The 21,945-nt window shown below is 41.6% G+C and overlaps 1 protein-coding gene across 2 annotated transcripts; it reads right to left on the minus strand.

Annotated features, from left to right (window-relative positions):
• Positions 1-360: 360 nt before the first annotated feature.
• ncalda (neurocalcin delta a) lies at positions 361-21,791 on the minus strand. Of its 2 annotated transcripts, none has more exons than XM_063199753.1 (4): positions 21,280-21,791; positions 11,071-11,465; positions 10,413-10,518; positions 361-4,450 (listed from the first exon to the last, which is right to left on the minus strand). In XM_063199753.1, the coding sequence occupies exons 2-4, from the start codon at positions 11,446-11,448 to the stop codon at positions 4,353-4,355; spliced, it is 582 nt and encodes a 193-aa protein (XP_063055823.1). In that variant the 5' UTR covers positions 11,449-11,465; positions 21,280-21,791; the 3' UTR covers positions 361-4,352. The 2 variants fall into 2 exon arrangements, with proteins under 2 accessions (XP_063055823.1, XP_063055824.1); XM_063199754.1 differs by lacking the exon at positions 21,280-21,791 and adding an exon at positions 13,181-13,376.
• Between the last annotated feature and the right edge of the window lie 154 nt (positions 21,792-21,945).

Raw genomic sequence — 21,945 nt, forward strand, 5'->3', positions numbered from 1 at the left:
TGTCAGAAAACCCCAAATTTAACTTTTTGACAGAGCGGTCCGAACGAGTATCATGGGAAACACTTTTCATACGAAATATCGTTTTACATACTGTATTCAGATTTGTATGAACTGCTGGCATTCCGCGAGGAAAAACATTCTCACAGCGATTTTATTTGAACAGCATTTTTTCATTATGGTGTAGATTTTGAGACGGGCATGCCACGGGCACCACACAAACCTATGACAGTGTTTTTTTTTGTTTTAAATCTGGTCAGGTCTTAATGGGTTACAGCTAATCTCACCAAGGGAGGACACTTCATAGTTGATCAGGTCAATTGGCAATTTCCATTACAAAATATGCAGGTCAGGCCATTTTTTGTTGAGAAATTTAATGATCAGGTTGTTCACAACAAGGTTTAAAATCCAAGGACAATGCAGACTCTATAAAATATAACAATATAAACATACTGTACAACAAAAACTATAATGTACAGCTCTATAATACTGTTCATATTTGGTACAAATAACTGTTCTACTGATTTATTTCAAGGAAAAAAAAGCAGAAATGCATTACATCTTGGCAGTTAAGGATCGGTCCCTTTCTCTTCAAACTGATAGCAAGTCAAGAAAGAACATTCTTTATGTCTACTTCATAATAACATACCTACAACCGACAACAAGAGAGTTGTATGCAAAAGATTTGTTACATTTTCATGGGCTAATCAAATTCAATGAACAACATGCAGTCTCAGTATCACTTCCAGCTGAGCTGTAACATTTTCTCAAGAAGGCAACAAAAAAGGTAGTATCAATTATCAAAATTTGGAGGAGGTTAGCAAATTAGCTCATTTCTCGTTGGAAAAATAGTGTCCTCTATGGAAAACAGGACAGTAATTCGGAATCACCCTAAAATTGAGTAGCGTACAAATGGATTAGGTAGCTTTTGACATCACCAATGTCCTACTAGGGGGGGATGTTGCGAAAATATTCATAGTCCAAAAAGGGGTCCCTGCTGAAAAAGTTTGGGAGCCACTTAATTCCAACAAAACTATGTGCTAAAACATCAATACAAGATGAATGCGAGAGAGACACAATGTGGATGGCTTGAGCATGCTGTGATTACTTTTAAAGTTACTCCACATTACCATTTCATTTGACCACTCAAATATTTTAAGTTATCCGGGCAAGTTAACGGTTAGTATTTTAACTGATCCATACCAACAGCAATTTTCTGGAACTTGAAGACCATCCAGTTTAAAGTCGTTTATATGATGGCGCCTTTATGTGTCCAAGTTTTGCTCAGTATTGGCTGGCTTCTATATAGAAACTGCTGGTCAGGACGCCGAGTGGTAGCTACTGGTTTGGAGGCAGTGCCTACTATGGCATTCGGATGTAGCTTTGATATAAACGGTCTCATCCCCAACACTGGTTTACACACAGATGAAATAGAAAATCACATTGTGATTTGGGTACTGTGGTTTCACTACTTTTAACTTGAAAAATGTAGTCATACTTATGCATACAACAACTGTATGTTCAACACTAGAGCTTAAAAGCAGGGACTAGAAAGCTTTTTTTGGGCTTGCCCCATTCACAATTGCGATGCAAATTACAGACCTTTTCCTTGGGTTTGGGGGTAATGTTACTCGGCTGATTACTAATACATCCATTCTGTATTATTGTGCTTGCAGCTATTTAAATTGGCTCACCAAGCTATTTTAGCCTTGCTGTGTGGGCTATCATGGCTAACGTTACACTGTTTAACGACACCTCCTTGTTTCACCATCTCAAAGTCATCCAACCCATCTAACTGGTCCAATACGTTTTAACAGTTGCATCAATATACTGAGCTGAAGTGCCTACGCTATATTTGTGGAGTCTCTGACTCTGTACACAACTCTGGAAGTTAATAAAAGATGCCTACAATTCAAGGGGAAACTTTAAAAAAAATAGAAAGCCATGCGAAAGCGATTGCACCGTTGAGATTCATCCCATGCAGTAAGCTTAGAGCAGTACAAGAGTCATTTGAGAGAGAGATGGAATGTTTTCTTGAAATATTACAATACAATTTTTATAAAGGATAAAGGATTTGTAACATGGGCCCTGCGACTGGCCTACAACAATTGTCTTCCTGATACACAATAGCCTGGGCTTTGGGATGGTGGTGTGGAAGGGGAATTTCATTAACATCACACAAAACTGCATTTGCATAAGAACAGCATACACAGCAGGGATGCATCACATATGAATGGGGGCACTGTGGTCACTCATTGTCCCCTGGTTTGCATACAGACAGAACTATTCCAAATACATATGAAAACACCAGAGAGCAGCAAAAGATGACATGACCACACCACAATTTGAATGCGTATTGTGTCATGGATTTCTTAATTTTATCTATCTTCAAAAGTGTTTTTACGCAGTTTTGTGCAGTTCTTGAACAGAACAAGATAGATCAAAGAGACAATGGCCTCGGTTGCATGATACATTTAATTCAGAATTTTCATTCAATCCAATTCTAAAATAAAAATAATATTCAATTTAATTCTAAACTAAAAAAACTTAATTCCGTTTTGAAAACCTCATGTGAACACTTCATAATTCGGAATTAAATTAAAGTGCAATGTCAACTTGACGGAACTATTTAACACTGAATTATTAATTCGGAATTAAACACATCATGTCAACGTGGCCAATGGCAGTGAGGTAAGCCTTGAGCCACTGTGGATACAGTAAGCCCACTGTAACATTCCAATAGTAATTTGTTATTTTAGATGTTCTAAACCCTGTTCAAAGCTCTAGATCAAAAGCTCTAGTGAACACATTGGTTGTTCCTTTTGTGTATACAATTCAGATATTTGCGCAAATTTACGAAAAATTCAGAAATTGTCAAAAGTTCTATGTCTGTCTCAATGGAAAACCTAGCAAATGCGGGATCAGATGCTCTTCCTTCATTCAAAAAAAGCCCTTTGTATCTTTTTCCATTCTTCAGCAATCATCTATGGAAAATAGTAATTTTTGGTCATTTTTCTGAGAAAAAAAAAGCTTTTTGAGTGTCTGTAAGTTGATCTGCAGTACAAAAATCACTAACACCCATATGATCGGTTGCTGTCTGTTTATACCTTTAAACCTGAAATGAGTCAACATCAAAATCTTGTGCCTCTTTTGTTTTCACAAAAATACACTGCAAGTACAGAAACACATTATTTGTGGTTACGTATTGTATAAGTAGAAAAGATGCCCAATGCAAAAACAGCATTTTGTGTACAACTCCTTAGAACTTCCATTATATTTTAGAATATAATATAGACAAGATGACGTGAGTTTTGCATGAAATACATGCAGCATTGTACAAATGTTTTGCTTTGTTGAAATTTTGCCACAATTGCAATTAAGCGACCTTGGGTTCCTTGAAAGGCGCTATATAAAACCAAGTTATTATTATTAAATGCAGTTTAAAATTACAAGTGCTTATTTAGTCATTCACTGTGATTCAAGAAGCCAAAGAGTGGCAGCGAAATTTAAAGCGGTTAATAAGATGTTTACATCTTATTTGAAGATTTTGAGATCTGTGTAAAAAAAAATGCTGCTTCTACAACACTGGCATAATTTAAGGGACATGTGTTGGACAATGCTCTCTGATGTCTTCACAGATGGCTTTGGAGTATACGGAATACAACACATTTTGTTTTGTTCTTTTGGACTTCACCCAAACTCCTCTCTGATAAATGGCTCTTCATAACCCTGTGTACGATTCAAAGCACACATTTCCTTTCCTGATAATACTACCACGTTACCATTTTAAAAAATACTAAAACGTTTTACATAACATTTACAGCTAAAACAAAAATTAAGCTAACGTTGCAACTAATCTTGATGATCCTCCTCTTCACCAGTGCTTTTGACTGTGATTCACATTCACATAAAAATGCTATTCCAACATGTAAACAAGTTAGTTTTGGCAAACGGCACATCTTCAGGCTTTGTCTTTGTCAGTAGAAAAGTCTGCGCCTGAGTGCTGCGATATGGGAAGAGAACCTGCACACCAAGGCCTCAGCCCACATGTATACAAACTGGAGGGGCAACAAGATGTATAGCATCTTTACCAGCTGGGGGTATACTAAGAACACGGTTAAGTGATAAACCAGGCTTAGCTAACCTACAGGAAATGGAAAGCCTGCAGGCATCATTTACTTAAGGAAACAAGGACTCCGTGCACTTCTATTGGATAAGTTACCTCTACCACAAGGTTAACTTAACCCGGTTTACTACTGAACCAGCTTCTTAGTATCACCCCCTGAAATGAAATGTACAAATACTTTGAAAAAGTGAGTTGAGGCAATAGTTGTCAGAGTCTCAGCGGCGCCGGATCAGAACTGGCCTGCACTGCTGGGATCACACTGCAACAGGCGCAGAATGGACGGGTCACTTTTTGCTCCCTTGATGAACTCTTCCAAAGACAGCTTGCCTGAGAACACACACACACACACACACACACACACACACACACACACACACACACACACACACACACACACACACACACACACACACACACACACACACACACACGCGCACACAACAATTTAAATACAACCAAATAAAATGCAAAATGTTCAGCCTAGCAGTAACCAAGGTAAATACATCACCATCATTAAATCACCCCATTTCTTGCACTGATATGTATACAAAATTGGAAAAAGTTAGTTAGGGTAAGTAAGTAAGTAACATTTTTCATTTTAGTAACAAGTTACCATGTAACTTAAGTTTTCAAATTGTAAGTGCTAGTAAGTGCTACATTTGGATCACTTTACGTTGCATGTTTATATCTAAAAGGTTTTTCAACAATGCAATTGGCATGATTGTTTGGAAGTTCGAAGTTAACAGCAAAACAAAATGTTGCAGCTTTGCGGACACAATTAGAAGGGGATACTGTGAAAGTGCACTCAGTGACACTCTATAGGAGATGAAACACCTAAAAGACACTCATAGAAATGAACAGGGCCACCAAATGAACATGGCCACCAAGTGGAAGGACATGTACAGACGGACTTGGGTGCACTCATGGACAGTTACCTTCTAGGCAAGCTGAACAACTGAAATAGCCCATCCAGGGCTTGACATTAACTTTTCACCCACCTGTTCCCCGAGTCAATAGCCACTCAGGTATTCCACTACACACAGATTTTATATAGTGTTTTTTTTCTTCATCATGATAGTGTAAGTCTAACTTCAGAAGATGACGTGCTAAAGCAAGATGAGCAGGGCTCTAAATTAACACACGCCAACACGCCAAACACGGGTGAAAATTCATTTTGGCTAGTAGAAAAAAATACCTACCCGCCAATTTGGCTAGTAGCGCCCGAGTACAGTAACTTATGAACGGTAAACCGCTGCTCTGACGAACGTTATAGGGCGAGATTTCCTACATTACCCATGGACACTAGCGTCACGACGTAGCCTCCCACCGTGGGCTTTCCAGTGCATCGAGCGTGAACTCCATGCTGTTGCGCGCGCCAGGATTGAAAACATTTCAGACGACCAGCCTTCTGTCAGCTAAGCTGCGCTCACACTATTCTGACAGGCAGCTCTCCTCCTATGCTCTCGTCGCTTTCGCTACAACCTTTTTAACGTCACTACTGCTATTATTACTATATGAACCTTGCTGTAACAGGCTGCATTTTTGAAGCAGCAAGGCCCTGACCGTTTCAATAACAGGACTTACGCAGATTATGCATAGCGCTACTTCTGTTGTGTAGACTATGTTTTGTGCGAGTGATGAGAATGTGGCGGGGGTTAGAGCAAGGTTCTGTGTGTTGGTGAATGCTAGTAGTAATTGTAAATAGTGACGTTAAAAATGAGTGGTTGTGGAACGAAATAGCGACCAGGGCAGAGGAGGAGAGCCGACTGTCAGAGTAGTGTGACCGTAGCTGTCAGTTCAGTTGTCTTCTGAAATGTTCAGAGTCCTGGCGCAACTAAGTTGGAAAGCCCACGCCATCGGAAAGGGGAAAAAAAAGCAACCAACGACGAAGCTGTGGAAGTAACAAAGGAAGCGAAGATTCCCCGAGATATTATTTACTTTTAATTAAACTAGGCTTCTTGTCATTTTGTTGCGCATGGTAGAGAAGAGCTCCTCCTCTCTCCTCTCATTTTCCTCTCATCTCTTCTCCTTCCTTGGGGTGTGCGTATGTGAGGTTTTGTAGTGTTTGGCTGTGTGCTTGGTTACTGTATGTTAAAGGTCTGTTATGTGAGTGGCTTGTGCGATGTGATTCAGCTGTTTTCAGAGGAATTGAACAAAAACTAATCAAATTAATTAGGCCTAAGTAATGAAAGTAAAAAATAAAGCAGAAGTTAAAAAATAATGAAAAAATATATAGCCTAGGCCTATAATATGCTTAATTATTATGTAGGCATATAGTAGCCTATGCAGGCCTATAGTGTATCTGTGTTGTAGAAACAGTTGGACAAAATGACCATTTAATTAGAAAAAAAATAACTAGCCTAATGCATAGTTTATTTTGGCGAGATTAAAAAAAATGGCTAGTTGAACTTCTGTTTGGCTGGTAAGAAAAAATGTCCACTAGCCAAATTGGCTGGTGGTGGAAAAAGTTAATTTAGAGCCCTGAAGATGAGTGTATCATTTTCTACATGGAGGTATATCAAGCAAATAGAAACAGAGTTATTAAGCTTTTCCTTAAACTTAAATACTAACAATTGAAACACAAGGGTGAAACAACAGAGTATAGGGTACTATGATACGCATGTCATACCAAGGAATAAGCTGCCAGCCAAATTGGCTAGTGACACTGAAAGTATTACTAGCCACAGCCAAGTTTTACCAGCATTTGTCCGGTTTGCAGGTGCCAGTGTCAAGCCCTGGCACCAGGGGCGGAGTAGAGGGGGGGGCACAGGGGCCAGGAACCCCCGGCCTCACCACTTGGGGGGCCCCCCTGCCAGTGGCTTTCGATTGCCAAACATCTTGTAGGGGCCCCATTCTACGATTTTTCGTGGGCCCAACGCCTCTGACACATCTCCCACACCCCCTGTCCCAATACCCGTGCTCCGCCCCTGCCTGGCACCATCATAAGGACCTTACCCATTAGGTTCCCCAGAACTGTTCTAACACAACTAGGCTTCATAAATATTCATAAAACTTGACGGGGGGTCGATGGTGCTGTCTCGCACGCATTTCCATACAACAGGGACTAGAACTGGGCAGTATGATCAGCTGCTGTAAGTAGCCGCGACAACACCGTGCTTTCACGCGATGGTGAATCTAAGATAAAGAGTCCTAATCTAAACGATATATAGGCCTAAATATATATAACAGTGGCGGCTGGTAGTCTGTCAAACAGGGGAGGCTGTTCAATTACAATATGTCCAGAACGCAAAAATAAGGGGGGGGGGGGGGGGGGGGGGAGGGGGGGGGATTTTGACACACATCTTACATTGGTCCTGAGCCACATATGGCCTCACACACTAAAGGACTCTTGTTGAAACAAATTTGTTAATCATTAATCATTATCCCCTTGTAGCCTATTCATAGGGAAATGTTTTTATTATTATTATTATTATTATTATCATTAGGCCTACCTCCGCCACATAATGATGTGATTTAGTTTGCCTTCGTTGTCTTTGTTCATTACTGGGTGCACGGCTTAACTTACCACTAGAGGTCGCAAAATCTTTAATTATTTACCAGACATTGCCAACACAGTAGGAAACAAGGACTCGCCACTCACGGGACTTGGCAGTTAACCAGTTGATAAGACACCACGGAAGCTCAAAAGAAACGGTTGTTCTTCCCTACCTTTTTCACCAAGTCAATATTAGGCAGTGCTCTGCTCTGCTCCTTGATATTCATTTTCTCCTCATAAGGACGACTGGAATTCGCCAGAATTTAATCCACAATGCTTGGCATTTTGCATAGCTCTCTAGCTTTCTTGCAAGCTAGCCCTAACGAAAAGTAGGCAACTTCAACTTTTGAATTGGGAGATTAAAAAGGATAAGGACATGCCACTATTAAGACTTTATTCGCAACACTAGTGTCACTAGGTTTACAAGAATATGTACACAAAACTGGAGTACACCGCAATGAATAGCTTCCCCACTGGTTACCACGACGAAACTTCTCAGTCAAATTAATAACATATCCGCATTTCGAAATGAAATCAACTACTGTAGCCTACTGACACGGAGTTTACCCAATCACAAGTCGGAGCTCCAGTCTCCGGTCCCTCCCCCCTCCTCTCCATTCACTCCCAGTGAGGCTCAGTCTCAAAATCAAAAAAATTTCACGGCAATAGCCAATGACCGTTTAGCATTTTGCCATTGAAAAATCGTACAATCCCACATGCCATTGAAGTCCATTGAGACTCGACTCGCTTGCGTTGTCATGAACGGAAAAAAAACTCGTGCGAGCCTCGGGATCTTATAACAGATTGGTTTCATCTCTAAGTTGAGCACATGCATTTTCTATGGAGCTGGGTCTGAAATAGCAATGTTATTAAGTTGTGTAAAGCATTAGTTTACATACTATTCTCCGTGATTTTGGACAGGAGGCGGCGCCTCCCTTGTACTCAAAGAGGAATCGCCTCTGATATATAACCAGCGATCGCCTTCTCCTACAGATGTGTGTTAGGGGTTGTTCGACAGCTACGAATCTTAGCTTTTTACAGGTTTTTACGGCACGTTTTTATGTTCTTTCAATCAAAAGTTATTTAACGGCAAGCGGCCGCTACTTCAAGTGAAAAAAATGGTGTTTTCCAATCAGCTTTCTCATCTCTTCTCATTTTTTCCAAACAGCCAGCGATCTCCTTATTCTAGACCTACAGACATGTGTTTGGGCTTGTTCGAAAGCTGAGAATCTTAGCTTTTTACAGGTTTTTACGGAACGTTTTTATGTTCTTTCAATCCAAAGTTATATAACTTTAAGCGCCCACTGTTTCAAGTGAAAAAATAGCGCTTTCCAACCAGTTTTTTTATCTCGTCATTTTTTTCAGAACAGCCAGCGATCTCCTTAACCTAGACCTACAGACATTTGTTAGGGCTTGTTCGAAAGCTGAGATTCTTAGCTTTTTACATTTTTTCACGGCACGTTTTTATGTTCTTTCAATCCAAAAGTTATTTAACTTTAAGCGGCCGCTACTTCAAGTAAACAATGGCATTATTCTCCAGCCGGATAGAGAGGAAATCTTTTTTGTCACGGCTGTGTTCTTTGTTCCCTCGAGTTAAACCGGCGGTCTAAATACATTTGTACGTCCCCAACACAAGACCAGTTCTTTCTAAGTTAGCTCTTTTCATGGAAAAACACCTGGAACACTTCTCTTTACGACTACTACCATTACCTGAACTGCTAGTCACTAGTGTACGACGGGCATGTCCGTCTTCAGTTTACAGTAAAAGGATAGGCCTACATGTTGAAGCAGACCACCCCACGCCAGAGTCTGCTGCACTGTGTTTGTCTTTTTCATTCTAAATTTTCATTTTTACATTTAATTTGATAGCAGCAAACTCACCATCCCTCTGCAGGTTCGTTTATGAAAATATGTGCAATGAAAAGCAAAAGGCTATTTTAGTGTGCCCTATTTTTGCATGGTGCGTGTTCTGTATTTCTCCCGTAAAAACGGCTTCTCATGAGGAGGAGGCGTGGAGCTTCCCACATGGAAATAGCGTGATTTTAAAATAATAATAGGCTAATAATATATTTTAATCAGTCGACAGCCGAATGCCGTCAGCACAAAAAACAATTCCTTGGCAACTCCTTGGACAAGGACTGGAGTTAGGCCTACTTTAAAGAACATGATAATTGCTTGACCAAATGTTCTATGTCTAGTCTACTGTAAAAACTGCCGACAGAAAAGCGATGTTGATTTTTAAAGGTGTTTGCACATGCCGGTAAATCCTAACACACGTAGCCTAGTGGAACTAAGCTCCGCACGCCTCGAACCACGTCTTTTGCGATTCTATAATCGCCCCTGTTTGAGCTGATGATGGGTGTGTATGGGTGGAGTAAATGCAAAAAGAAAACGAAACCACGCCCCAGCAGTGCGCAGCCCCGTTCTAACAGGGCTAGTAGAAAAGGCCCTATATGTAATTCCGTTAAGAGACTGGTTCTGCACTACGTCTGGTAACGGTTTTCTGTGGAGCGATGCCGAGCAGTAGGATTTGGCCGTTGTTCTGACAAACGGTCCTAAATTGTAATTTTATCCTACGGTATGATGTTCTGTCAGACATGTCTGTTAAACGGTCCTATATCGCTAAAGATAGACGTCAGACATGTTTGTTCAACAACTTATCCAGATTTTTTCGAAAATGTCCTTCCTGCTTCCTGCAACCGCGTCACATCAAACAACCTCCAAACCATGAATAAGAAATGAAATGGTAGCATTATGGGATGGCCTGGACCAGGCTACAACTGAAAAGCTTACCATCTCGATTTAAGTCCATCTGTCTGAAGATTTTCTCGGTTCTCTTCTCTGGAGTTGACTCATCTTCCGGCATCTTCAGTACAGAGGACACCATTTTGTAGATGGCCTGAAATATAAAGTTGAGAGGTGCAAGGAGCACAAGCGATACATTTTCACCCCATTTCGTAGCCACGTGAATTTCAACACATAGTAGTCAGTCACAATCTAGTCTGGGAACTCCCATACTGCCTTTAGTTCAACACAATCGTTTCGATCTGAAAGACACTTGTGATTAGGTCTGGTGTTAACCAGGCAAGTCACAATCAGGGCTGCTGAAAGCTTTGACTGGGCCTGGTACAAAATCATCAGAAAGGGCCCCCCTCTCAATACTATGTCATAGGGACCCAATTCTGGGGCACTCATATCCTGGGAAGCACTGTTATAGGCTACACAGTCCATGCAACAAATTGTAGCCTACCTACTGTCATTACCATAATATACAATATGCTTAGGACATACCAGTGCATTTGCATTTCATTACATTACATTTAGCAGACACTTGTATCCCAAGCAATTTACAAAGGAGAGGATAAAAGCAAGTACAGATACAAATATTGCACGATGTCATTGTATTTCTTACATATTCTACACACACATATTCTATATACTGTATATATACCTGTACAATCTCCAGCATTTCAGACTTGCTGATGTAGCCGTTGCCATCCAGATCGTACATGCTGAATGCCCATTTCAGCTTCTGCTCCAGCTTCCCGCGCGACGTCACGCTCAGCGCGATGATGAACTCCCGGAAGTCTATCGTGCCGTCGCCGTTGGCGTCAAACGTGCGAAAGACGTGCTCAGCAAACTTTGATGCATCCCCGTACGGAAAAAAGTTGCCGTAGATCTTCTTGAACTCTTCCATGGACAGATTTCCACTGGGGCAATCCCTCAGGAAGCCCTTGTACCACTCCTGGATCTCGTGCTCCGTGAAGTCGGTGCTTTCCAGGAGATCTTGCATGACCTCCGGCCGCAGCTTACTGTTCTGTTTCCCCATGATGTCGGATGGTGTAACTGCAACACAAAATAGGATAACAGATTAAAATCCTTTGTGTTTTGTCTTCTTAAATAAATGCAAGGTGTGTGTGTGTGTGAGAGTGAAAAGTAAAAAAAGTCAAAACAAAAACAAAAACATGCAAAATAATCATGATAATTAAAACTTTTTATAATGCAATATTAATTCAATTTTATGGAAAAGTGGAAACATGCAGTGTCCTGAAAAACACCAAAAAATAACAGTGAAAGCTGGAATAGTGCAAGCCGAAAAATATGTTGTGCAGTACAATACGAAACCCACTAAAAGTATGCATTTTTGGTTAAGCAATTTCATAAATCACATTCACACAAAATCTTAACATTGTCAGAGGACCTAGTCAAGGTGGCTGCCTTAACTACGAAGTGCTGGGGGAAACCTTGAATATTCATTGAATTTTGTAGAAAAGTGGAAACATAGTTTCTTGAAAAACACCACAAAAATCAATGTGCTAGCAGTCGTCTGACTTGTCACTTAACTGAAGATACGTTTTTTGATCAGCCCTCTCAAAGATGCTGGCAAACTACAACCCCTAGCAAAAAGTATGGAATCACCTGTCGTGGAAGATGTTGATTCAGTCTTTTTAGTTTTATAGAAAGAAACTGCATGAGGTGGAGCAACAATGTTCTTTTGTTTGTTTAATTTTCATGATGTTGTTGAGGACTAACAGCAATGCCATAAGAAACTGAAGCCACTTGGCCATATCTATATGACATCATTTTGTGACGCAACTTTTGATATTTTTTGTGATTGCCATCAGCATCAGAAAAAAAAGAGTGTGTAATACTGTGGAGCGTGAAGCTGTTATTGCATGCTCTTCCCCATTTGCATCATTAAGAAATGCGTTAGGAAGTATTAATTCAAGTAGTTAGTTAGTTAGGTGTTAATGTACAAGAACATTCTCACAACGGCCAAAAGTCCAAGTGATATTTGAAACTGTTTTGGAGAAGCAGGAAACTGCATTAGGATCTCCAAGCCCCAGGGAACCGCATTTCCCCTTCATTTCCTGTCTCAAAGAGATGGGATTTGTGGCTCTTTCACAGGATCCGGATCGTAGTGGCTCATTCCTCTCAAAGAGCCGTTAAAAAAAGGGTCTCTTTAGAACGGGTTTTAATCATTTATTCAATGTTCAGAAGATATCATTTTTGATTCTACCCCTAGGTCGTTGTCCCAAAAACAACTGATCGTCCTCCTTCTAAAGACCCTTTCTGGCACTCTCTGAGGCAGAGACTTGCGTTTTTCCCCTAAATTAAAGCATTCACAGGAGGGTCACATGCTCAAAACGAACAAAAAACAAACAAAAAACAGAAAAGAGTGGCTCCCAGAAGTGATTTGGTTCCCATCGTTTACGTCTAGGAGCCGTTCAAAAAAATCGATTCGTTCATGAACGACACAACACCATTTCAGAGCGGTGGGTGTGTGCCTTAAGAGGGGAGTGCGTGCATGCAGTGGGTGGGTTAGGAGGTTTAAGATAACCACATAACTAACAGCGTGGGTGAGACAAGCAAATAAAGAGAATGCCACCAGTTGGACATGGAACATGGCGTAATATAACTGAGTATTAAAACCCTACTGAAGTGTATGGGGGTGGGGGTGACTGGGCACTGTAATTAACAGATTTAAATTAAGTAACACTTAAAAGGATTCAGAGATTTCGTTTTCTAAATACATTATGATCTAAGCAAGAAAAGCCTACCTGTTGGGGTTATTTGTGTTGTTGAGGTATTCAGTAATCCATGCTCTGGTGGTAGCCTAATATGTGAAATGAGAAGTGGAAAAAGCTCCAACACCAAAACAATGCGCAACAGGCTGCCTTTCCAGTCAGCTGCAGGAAGTCCGTCAGTCCACAAGATTCTTCTAGACTAGCGGCTGACGACCAGAACACCCCACCCCACCTCACACCACCAATTCCTTCACCCCCTCAACGTCACTCAGCACCAGTGTTGCCAGATATAAGATAATCATATTTGTACCATAGTTTTGTCCATTTTGCCGTCTGTACGATAAAAAAAACATGATGTACGATCATTTCTGAGTTGTCATTCAGTTCATTTAGTTGCATGGAAACAACCATTTGGCCCTTGTACGATAATTTCCCCCTAAAAAACCCTCAAAAATGATCATTTAGAGGTTTTGGTACGATAGTTCAGCCTTTTCCATCTGGCAACACTGCACAGCACCCACCCTGCATGAGAAGAAGAAACAGCAAATCTATGTTACCATGGAAACAGGAGCGCTCGTGTGCTGTGCAGCAGTAATCATGCCTAGACTTTGTCTACATAGCACCACAGTATGGAAAAGAAAAGAATATGGTTGATGGAAAACACTTCATACCTAAACCCAGTTGTCAGCTTCTAAAACAAATAAAAACATCTCTCAAAACAACTGCTGATTCCAAATGGAAAGAGATGGTAAGGGAAGACGGGGCATTTTACTCGTGCAGAGTTTAGGTCGAATATTATCCAAGGCACACATCAGCATCCCTCACCATTCAATGAAGAGACTTAGAGGGGGGGGCGTGCTCTGTTGACTGGGTGAAATCATAAACCATCCCCATAGCAACACAGTTACATTTACTTATATTACAAACACAAAAAAATGGTAAATTACACCGGATGTTCCACACTAATAATTGACATAAGCTTAAATTAAATTGTCAGTAAAATAGTTCACCCTGATGCACCCTTGTGCTTAATTCTTAAAAAAAGACAAACCACACCCCTTTGAAACCACATAGGCCATCATCTAGAATGGCCTTAGTAAAATCACTGTCATGTTTGGTATTCAAACCTAGCATGTAGAGCGGGGCTGTTAACAGCCCTTGAGGCCATTTTATCCAGCCCTAGACATTTCAATGTTATGCAGGGTAGTATGAAATGGATCGCACTTAATTTTTCTTTCTTGTTGTTTTCTCTTTATTTTAACATTGCAGGGACTGACATGACAGACGTTTCGGCTGCACAGAGTCTTCTTCGTGACACTGAAGAAGGCTCTGTGCAGCTGAAACGTCCGTCATGTCACATTTGACTGGCCTGCACCTGAACCCAATAGAAAACCTTAGGGATAAATTAGAGGAGCCTGAGAGCCAGGTCTTCTCCACCAACCATCAATGCGAGACCTCACCAATGCGCTTGGAAAAATGGTTAAAAAAAAATCCAATAAACTCACTCCTTCAACCTTGTAGACAGCCTTCCCAGATGAGTTGAAGCAAAAATAGTTGCAAAAGGTGGACCGATATCATATTGAACCCTATGGGTTAGGAATGGGATGGCAGTTAAGTTCATATGTGACACATGGCAGGTTAGCAAATGGTTTTGGTGATAGTGTACCCTTGCCAAAAAAAAACCAAAACACACATGGATAGCAATTGTCCATATGATGTCGATGACTCAAATTTGAAACTCTGGCTCATGTTCTAATGGGTCGTGCCCCACTCCGCTTCGCGTTGTGCCCCACTCCCCTTGCCCGTTATCAATCGAGCATTACCCACAGCCTCTCATGGCTAATTTCTTAAATCTGGTACTGTGATCCGGATGGGACTGATGTTAAGAGGGTGAGTGTAACCGGGTGACTACAACGGTGGCGACGAGATTAAGTGACAGAGAATCACTGAAGTGAGCAGCAAGAGCGATACATTCCCATTGGCTGTGTCGGCTGTTGCCTAACCGCATCATAGCTCATTTGCATAATATTCGCTCAACTCAAACTACAAACCGTCACCCAAGTCGCTCAAATCACCCCTAGTCGCCTGAATCGCTTATGTCTCTTCTCTCGCCAGCGACTCAATACAAAGTTAAAATTACTTCCGTCTAGTGTTGCCACACGTCCTGGTTTTTCCGGGATTGTCCCGGTTTTTTGTGGTCTGTCCAGGAAAATGGAATAACCTATCCGGGACACGTTTTGTCCCGGTTTTTTACTTCCTCACATTATTTCCCATTATGTAAGTCAACTGGTCTCTCCAAACCGTCCACAAGACCCATGTTAATTATTTCGCTAAGCGTAGCAGACAGACGCAAAGCAAGCCAGGCTGCCTTTGCCTGGCATTCTGAAAGCCAGGTTAGGCTCTAGTCGCCTTTGCTTTCGCTGACTTCGACCAGAGAATGCTGCTTCAGTGTTCCATAAAGAGTGCGTTGGAAGGCGGGGCACACATGAAAGTTTATGGGGGAGCAAAACCTCTGGTTATTTTTTTTGATTGACCAGAGGGACTGAACTTCAAAGTTCTAACATTAGCGTGAAAGAACATACAGCAGTGCCAACCATTATCCATGAAAGGATTAAATGAAGTTGTTTGCCAGGAGGACAGTTATTTGTCATCTTTGCAACCTCTATCAATGTAGGTGAGTCATGCAGATGTGATAGGCCCTAATCAAACACTTGGGCTTGATATCGTCGTAGCGCCAGTACACAGCTGTGGCCACGTAGCATTGGGTGAGTTTAATAACATTGCTCACAAATTACCAGCCTGGTGGGAATGTGTACCGGCTGTCAACCTGTCCCTTCAGATAATTGAAGAGTACCCCATAAATGTCTGGAAAAGAGGTGTTTCCATAGATTGGGTCATGGATGCTTGTTCGAAAATAGTTGTTCATATGTGTAAAATCCGAGCACGCGAAGCACGCAAGCAAAAAAAAACGGGCATCGTATGTGCATGTCTGCAGCAGCTCTCAACCACCGTGCGCGCGCGGCCGCGGACGCGGACCGATGTGTCCCGGTTTTCTACAACTCAGATGTGGCAACCCTACTTCCGTCGCTGGTATCGCTCATGTCGCACTTGGTGTATTTGTGCGGTAGCGGACACCAACTAGCACAGTTTGATGGTAGAAGGTTAGAAAACCTTCCTCCCAAAGCCTAATACAGTTACGGTAGGGCCCAGCTATCAGTGTGGACATTAAAGGGTGCTCTGTATAGGATGCAATATGCTGCAACATAAGCCTTAAAATCCCAGTAACTTTTTGTGAAGGGTAGAACTACCACGCAAGCAGGCATTTCAGGGCACAACAATCACAAAAAAGCCCCACGAAATCGTGGGGGGTAGCCTATAGGCCAGCGCAGCAATGTTGTGCTCTAAGCCAGGGATGGGGAACCTTTTTCATTCGAAGGGCCACTTAAAATTCCTCCAAGGGCCGTAAAAGTCCTCCTAGGGCCGTACTATGCATGAACACAAACCAGGATTTCCCCATGCACTTTAGGCCTATATTGAAGGCAGCCACCTTTAAAACAGACCGCACCTTCCTCTACGTCCCCTGAATATAACCTAATTGTAGTGAAAATGTAATTTCTAAGATTCCTGTACAAAATATTTCATATTATATTTCATGTGAAGCTGCTTAACATTAAAATTATGTCAGGGGCCAGATAAAACGTAAACGGCCATCGAGACATAGGTTCCCCACCTCTGCTCTAAGCCATACCCAAGGTCTTGCTACACAGATTCAGACAGAAAAAACGTCCATACAAAGAGAACGGGATATACAGTCCCAGGAAAAAGTTTGTACACCCTTTGAAATTTCTTACCTTTCTGTCAAAATTGGTCATAAAGCATGGTCTGATCTTCTCGGAAATCACAAGAAGGAACAACCAGAGTCTGCTTTAACTAATTCAATCCAAAAATGTACAAGTTTTCATATTTTCATTGGCCAAAAGGTGTAAACATTCACAGGACAGCAAGGCATAAGTAAGTACACCCTTGCATTCAATAGGTTTTAACCCTCAGTTAGTTGCAATATCCTCAACCAGACTTGTCCTGTAGTTGCAGATCAGATTAACAAAACAATCTGGATGTATCTGGTCTCCCTCTTCTTTAGAAAACTGCCTCTCGTCAGCAAGGTTTGTGGGATGTCTGGAGTGCATAGCTTTCTTGACTTCATGCCATATAATCTTCATGCCATATAAAATTGTTTTTTGTCAGGGCTTTGACTGGGCTATTCCAGAATGTGTATTTCATTATTATGAAGCCATTCTAAAGTCGATTTGCTTCTTAAGTATGGGTTGTTGTCACATTTCAGCACCCATCCTCTTGTGTGCTTCAACTGTGTGACAGACTACCTCACTTTTTTCTGTAAAATATCTTGATAAACTTCTTAATTCATTGTTCCACTGATAATAGCAATCTGAGAAGGGCCTGAGGCACCAAGGTAGCCGCATATAATGATGCTCCCGCCACCATACTCAAAGGTGGAGATGATGTTTTGGTGAAGGTGTGGTTCTCCAGTTCTCCTCTAAACATGACATTGTGTGTTCCCCTGAACAATTCAACTTTGGTTTCAACGTTGGTCTACAAAATATTTTGCAGTAATTCTATGAAGCATATAAATGCTTTTTCGTAAACCTCAAAGGTGCAGCAACATTTTTTTTTGGACAGAAATCCCATTCATTTTAGATTGGCAGAATGAATCAAATTTTTAGCTATTCTTGGTTACATCTCCTCTTCTGAGTATGGTGGCGGGAGCATCATTATATATGGCTACCTTGCTGCCTCAGGCCCTTGACAGTTTGCTATCATCAGTGGAACAATGATCTCAAGTTTATTGTGATATTTCACAGAAAAAACGTGAGGAAGTCTGTCACACAGTTGAAGCACACAAGAGGATGGGTGCTGAAATGTGACAACAACCCATACTTAAGAAGCAAATCGACTTTAGAATGGCTTCATAATAATGAAATACACATTCTGGAATAGCCCAGTCAAAGCCCTGACAAAAAACAATTGAGATTATATGGCATGAAGTCAAGAAAGCTATGCACTCCAGACATCCCACAAACCTTGCTGACGAGAGGCAGTTCTCTAAAGAAGAGGGAGACAAGATACAAACAGATTGTTTTGTTAATCTGATGTGCAACTACAGGACAAGTCTGGTTGAGGATATTGCAACTAACTGAGGGTTAAAACCTATTGAATGCAATGGTGTACTCATAGGCGGCGCTACAGCAAGACTCTTGGGGAAGCTAAAAAAAAAAATAAAAAAATAAAAAAAGGGGGGGGGGGGGGGCGTCATCGGAGAAACTGTTGTGGTAGCGTATCAGGGTCCGGGGGCACTGAATCAGTCGCCACGCGAGGCCCTAACCGCGGCTTTTGATATATTATCATGACATTAGATGATGTTGAAACAAAATGATGAACAAATAAAACGGAACATTTCCATGCGCAACTACGGGTCTTCATGCTCGTGCGCCAATGGAACTGTCAAACGCGACAGGCACACACGCGCACACACACACACACACTGAAGGCAGGAGAGGAAGACGGCTAGTTGCCACACCATGGACTATTATCTCACAAAAATGTCTCGAGCAATCAAATCATACACCAGACTGACATTTTCATGCGCTAGGTCACTCTACCTCCATCAGACTGGTATCAAAACTCGCAATCAAACTCGCAAAACTAATGACGAGGCAAAATGCGCACACACGGGGGAGACAGGAGAGCAAAGAAGCCAGCTGATTGAGCATAGGTATTACCATGCCCAAAAATATCATATGGGGCTATCATATCCAACAGACATATCAGATGTCGGTTTTGCAGCCCAAATAATACAAATATGCTGTAATTTTGAATTTCTATTTGAAGTAGCTTGTAATGTAGTTCACTACATTTTCCAGATGGCTGTAGCTAGCTTAATATTTATATTAGATGTAGCTTGTCTAGGGGAGCTAAATGTTAGCTTACTAGGTTCTACAAGTAGCTTGCGCAGCCAGACACTGTTCTCGCTGCCTCGCACTGTACACTGTTCACTCCAGTCACACGCAGATGCCCAACAAACACAAGCGAATCTACACACATCACATTACATATGGCAACTAAACCACCCGGGCAGCCCACCATGAATTCAGGAAAGGGGTGCATTTTTGAAAGTGGTGTTAGCTTGGTGACAGGATAGCACAGGTGATTTGCTTTGAACTGAAGTGATGGCTAGTTAGACGGAAGACAAGTAGACAACTACATCGATAACAACATTGACAACAACATTGCCAACAAATAGTAAACTTAGTGCTTCGGCGAGCACATCAGGGGGAAAAACGGATTTCCTACCTTATTCTGTCTTGTTAATTCCTGTTACTTGAAGATAGAGGCAAAATATCCATTTAGATTTGCCAAATAGGCTATCCATTTATAGATACCTGTAGTAGTGTGGTTGAATAATGAATGCTACAAGAGGAAAATGTCAACATTGTGACCTATGGCTGGTGAAAAAAACCGAATGATCTGAAAATGAAATGTAGTGGAATCCCAATTTATTCCAGAGGTCATTTTTATCGAGATATTAAACATTCCAGATTTCATTTCGTAAGCAACGAGACCGCCTCGCCGCCAGGCTCTGTTGAAGCCAGTAGAACTGACACCTGATTGGTTGACCGCAGCATGACATCGCCGCAACGAAACTAGATCTACTAACAAGGTGGATAGGCCATTCAGCAGGAAACCCTCATTTTGGTTCATTGTGTGTGCCTGCGACATTCCATCGCTGGATAAAAAAATTATATATTTTAAAATTTCCTTTTATTTATTTCTTATGACAACTTTGGGGAAGCTGAGCTTCCCCTAGCCTCTTAATAGCGCCGCCCATGGGTGTACTTACTTATGCCTTGCTCTCCTGTGAATGTTATGGCCTTATGGCCAATAAAAATATGATAATATGTAAATGTTTGGGTGGAATTAATTAAAGCAGACTCTGATTGTTCCTTCTTGAGATTTCCGGGAAGATCAGACCATGTTTTATGATCAATTTTGACAGAAATGGAAGAAATTTCAAAGGGTGCGCAAACTTTTTCCTGGGACTGTATGTTGCGCTGTTTTGGTTTACCTCCCATGGTGCGGTGCTAGACCAAGACAAAATTATTGTCTGCCGCTACCGCTAGGGCAGGGGTGGACAATTACTTTGGCCCAAGGGCCACATTGGATTTAGAATATTGACCAAAGGGCCGGATATCTCGGGCAATTTGCCGGTGTTGTTAATAATAGAAAATAATCTACACAGGCATAACTGTTTCATGCACATTAAATTGATAGATTTAGATGAATAGTAGCCTATGCACATGTTCTAAAACCTGACGCCTAGCCACTGTAGAATGCTCGTGGAGAGTATGAGTAGCCGGCCTATCACTAATTCAAATGATTTTCTAAAGGCTCTGGGGGGGCATATGAAATGACACAGCGGGTCACATGTGGCCCCCGGGTCTCAGTTTGCCCACGCCTGCGCAAGGCTGGTACTACATTACGTATTGGACCTTTAACTGCCATGATTTCTCTTGCTTTCAAATGAGGCCTTGAGTGGTGCCACTGCCAACAGGTTGCGAAGGCGCATTGTTTTACACACGGATATCAGAACACTTTCCATCCAGTGTAGGCTAACAGGACACAGACATTCATCGCGGCGTCGTAGAACATACCATACTTACAATGATTACAATAGCCTATATAAACTTGGGTTAGGCTACGAGTTGTGAAGTAGAATAAACTTCAGTTCAAACGCATCAAGTAAGCAGTGTAAGTTAATAGCGGCAAACAAGCCGTATTTGTCTCACGAACGTGCAGCTGCTTGAAAACGAAAGCGGCTGCAACATAATAAACAAAAGACCCAGAGGACATAGAGTGCGTGCGCCCGCGTGCAACCTAATCCTTAACTTCACTGTTAACCCAGGCAGTTTCCCGAAGGGTGCTTCACCAAATGGACATTCAAATTCGACATATTATTCGAATGCAAAGTTGATGCAAATGAACTACGAAACCGGAATCACTCAACATGATCTAGGAAAACGATTTCAAGAATATTGACGAGAGAGACTCAAACTTACCGCCTAGATGATGGCACGCATAGATTTTACTTGCTGCAGCGTCGAGAATAAGTTTATTCGAAGAACTTCTCAGTTAGTTCTACTTCTTGAGAGTGAGCGGTGCACATCCGTAAGCATACACGCTACCACGGGACATTGCTGCTGATGACGTACCATTGGGAACCTAAAAAGGAGGAGCATAAAGCCGCCACAGAAACTTTTCTCTGAAATTGTGCGAGAAAAACTGTTGTAGTAGAGCTCTAGTTACTAGCCATGAGATTACCAGACTGAGCTCCAGACAGCGCGGTCCTCGGCAGTACTAGAATTCTCACCCGCGTTTAGCGACTAAAATGCTTCCTAAGTGTTTTTTTTGGTCAACTGTGTATTTGCTTTCCGATCAGACTTTTTTTTAATTCGATAACGCGCCAATAACATAATACAAAGGTCACCAAGTCGTAGACATCACGATGTGGTCCAGAGAAAGCTCACGCCGCATATCAACAAAACGATTAGTGTGATGTGTTCAATTAACACTCTTCATGCAGTCTTCCACAGACTCAGCAAACTGGGCATGCATTTGGTCCCCTCTGTGCTGTGGCTATGGCGGTCATCCCCAAATAATTACCGGTACATAAAACTCTCTCTCTGTTTCTGTCTCTCTCTCTGTCTGTGTGTGTGTGTGTGTGT

This window comes from Engraulis encrasicolus, chromosome 5 (assembly GCF_034702125.1).
Source record: "Engraulis encrasicolus isolate BLACKSEA-1 chromosome 5, IST_EnEncr_1.0, whole genome shotgun sequence".
Classification (NCBI taxonomy): Eukaryota; Metazoa; Chordata; class Actinopteri; order Clupeiformes; family Engraulidae; genus Engraulis; species Engraulis encrasicolus.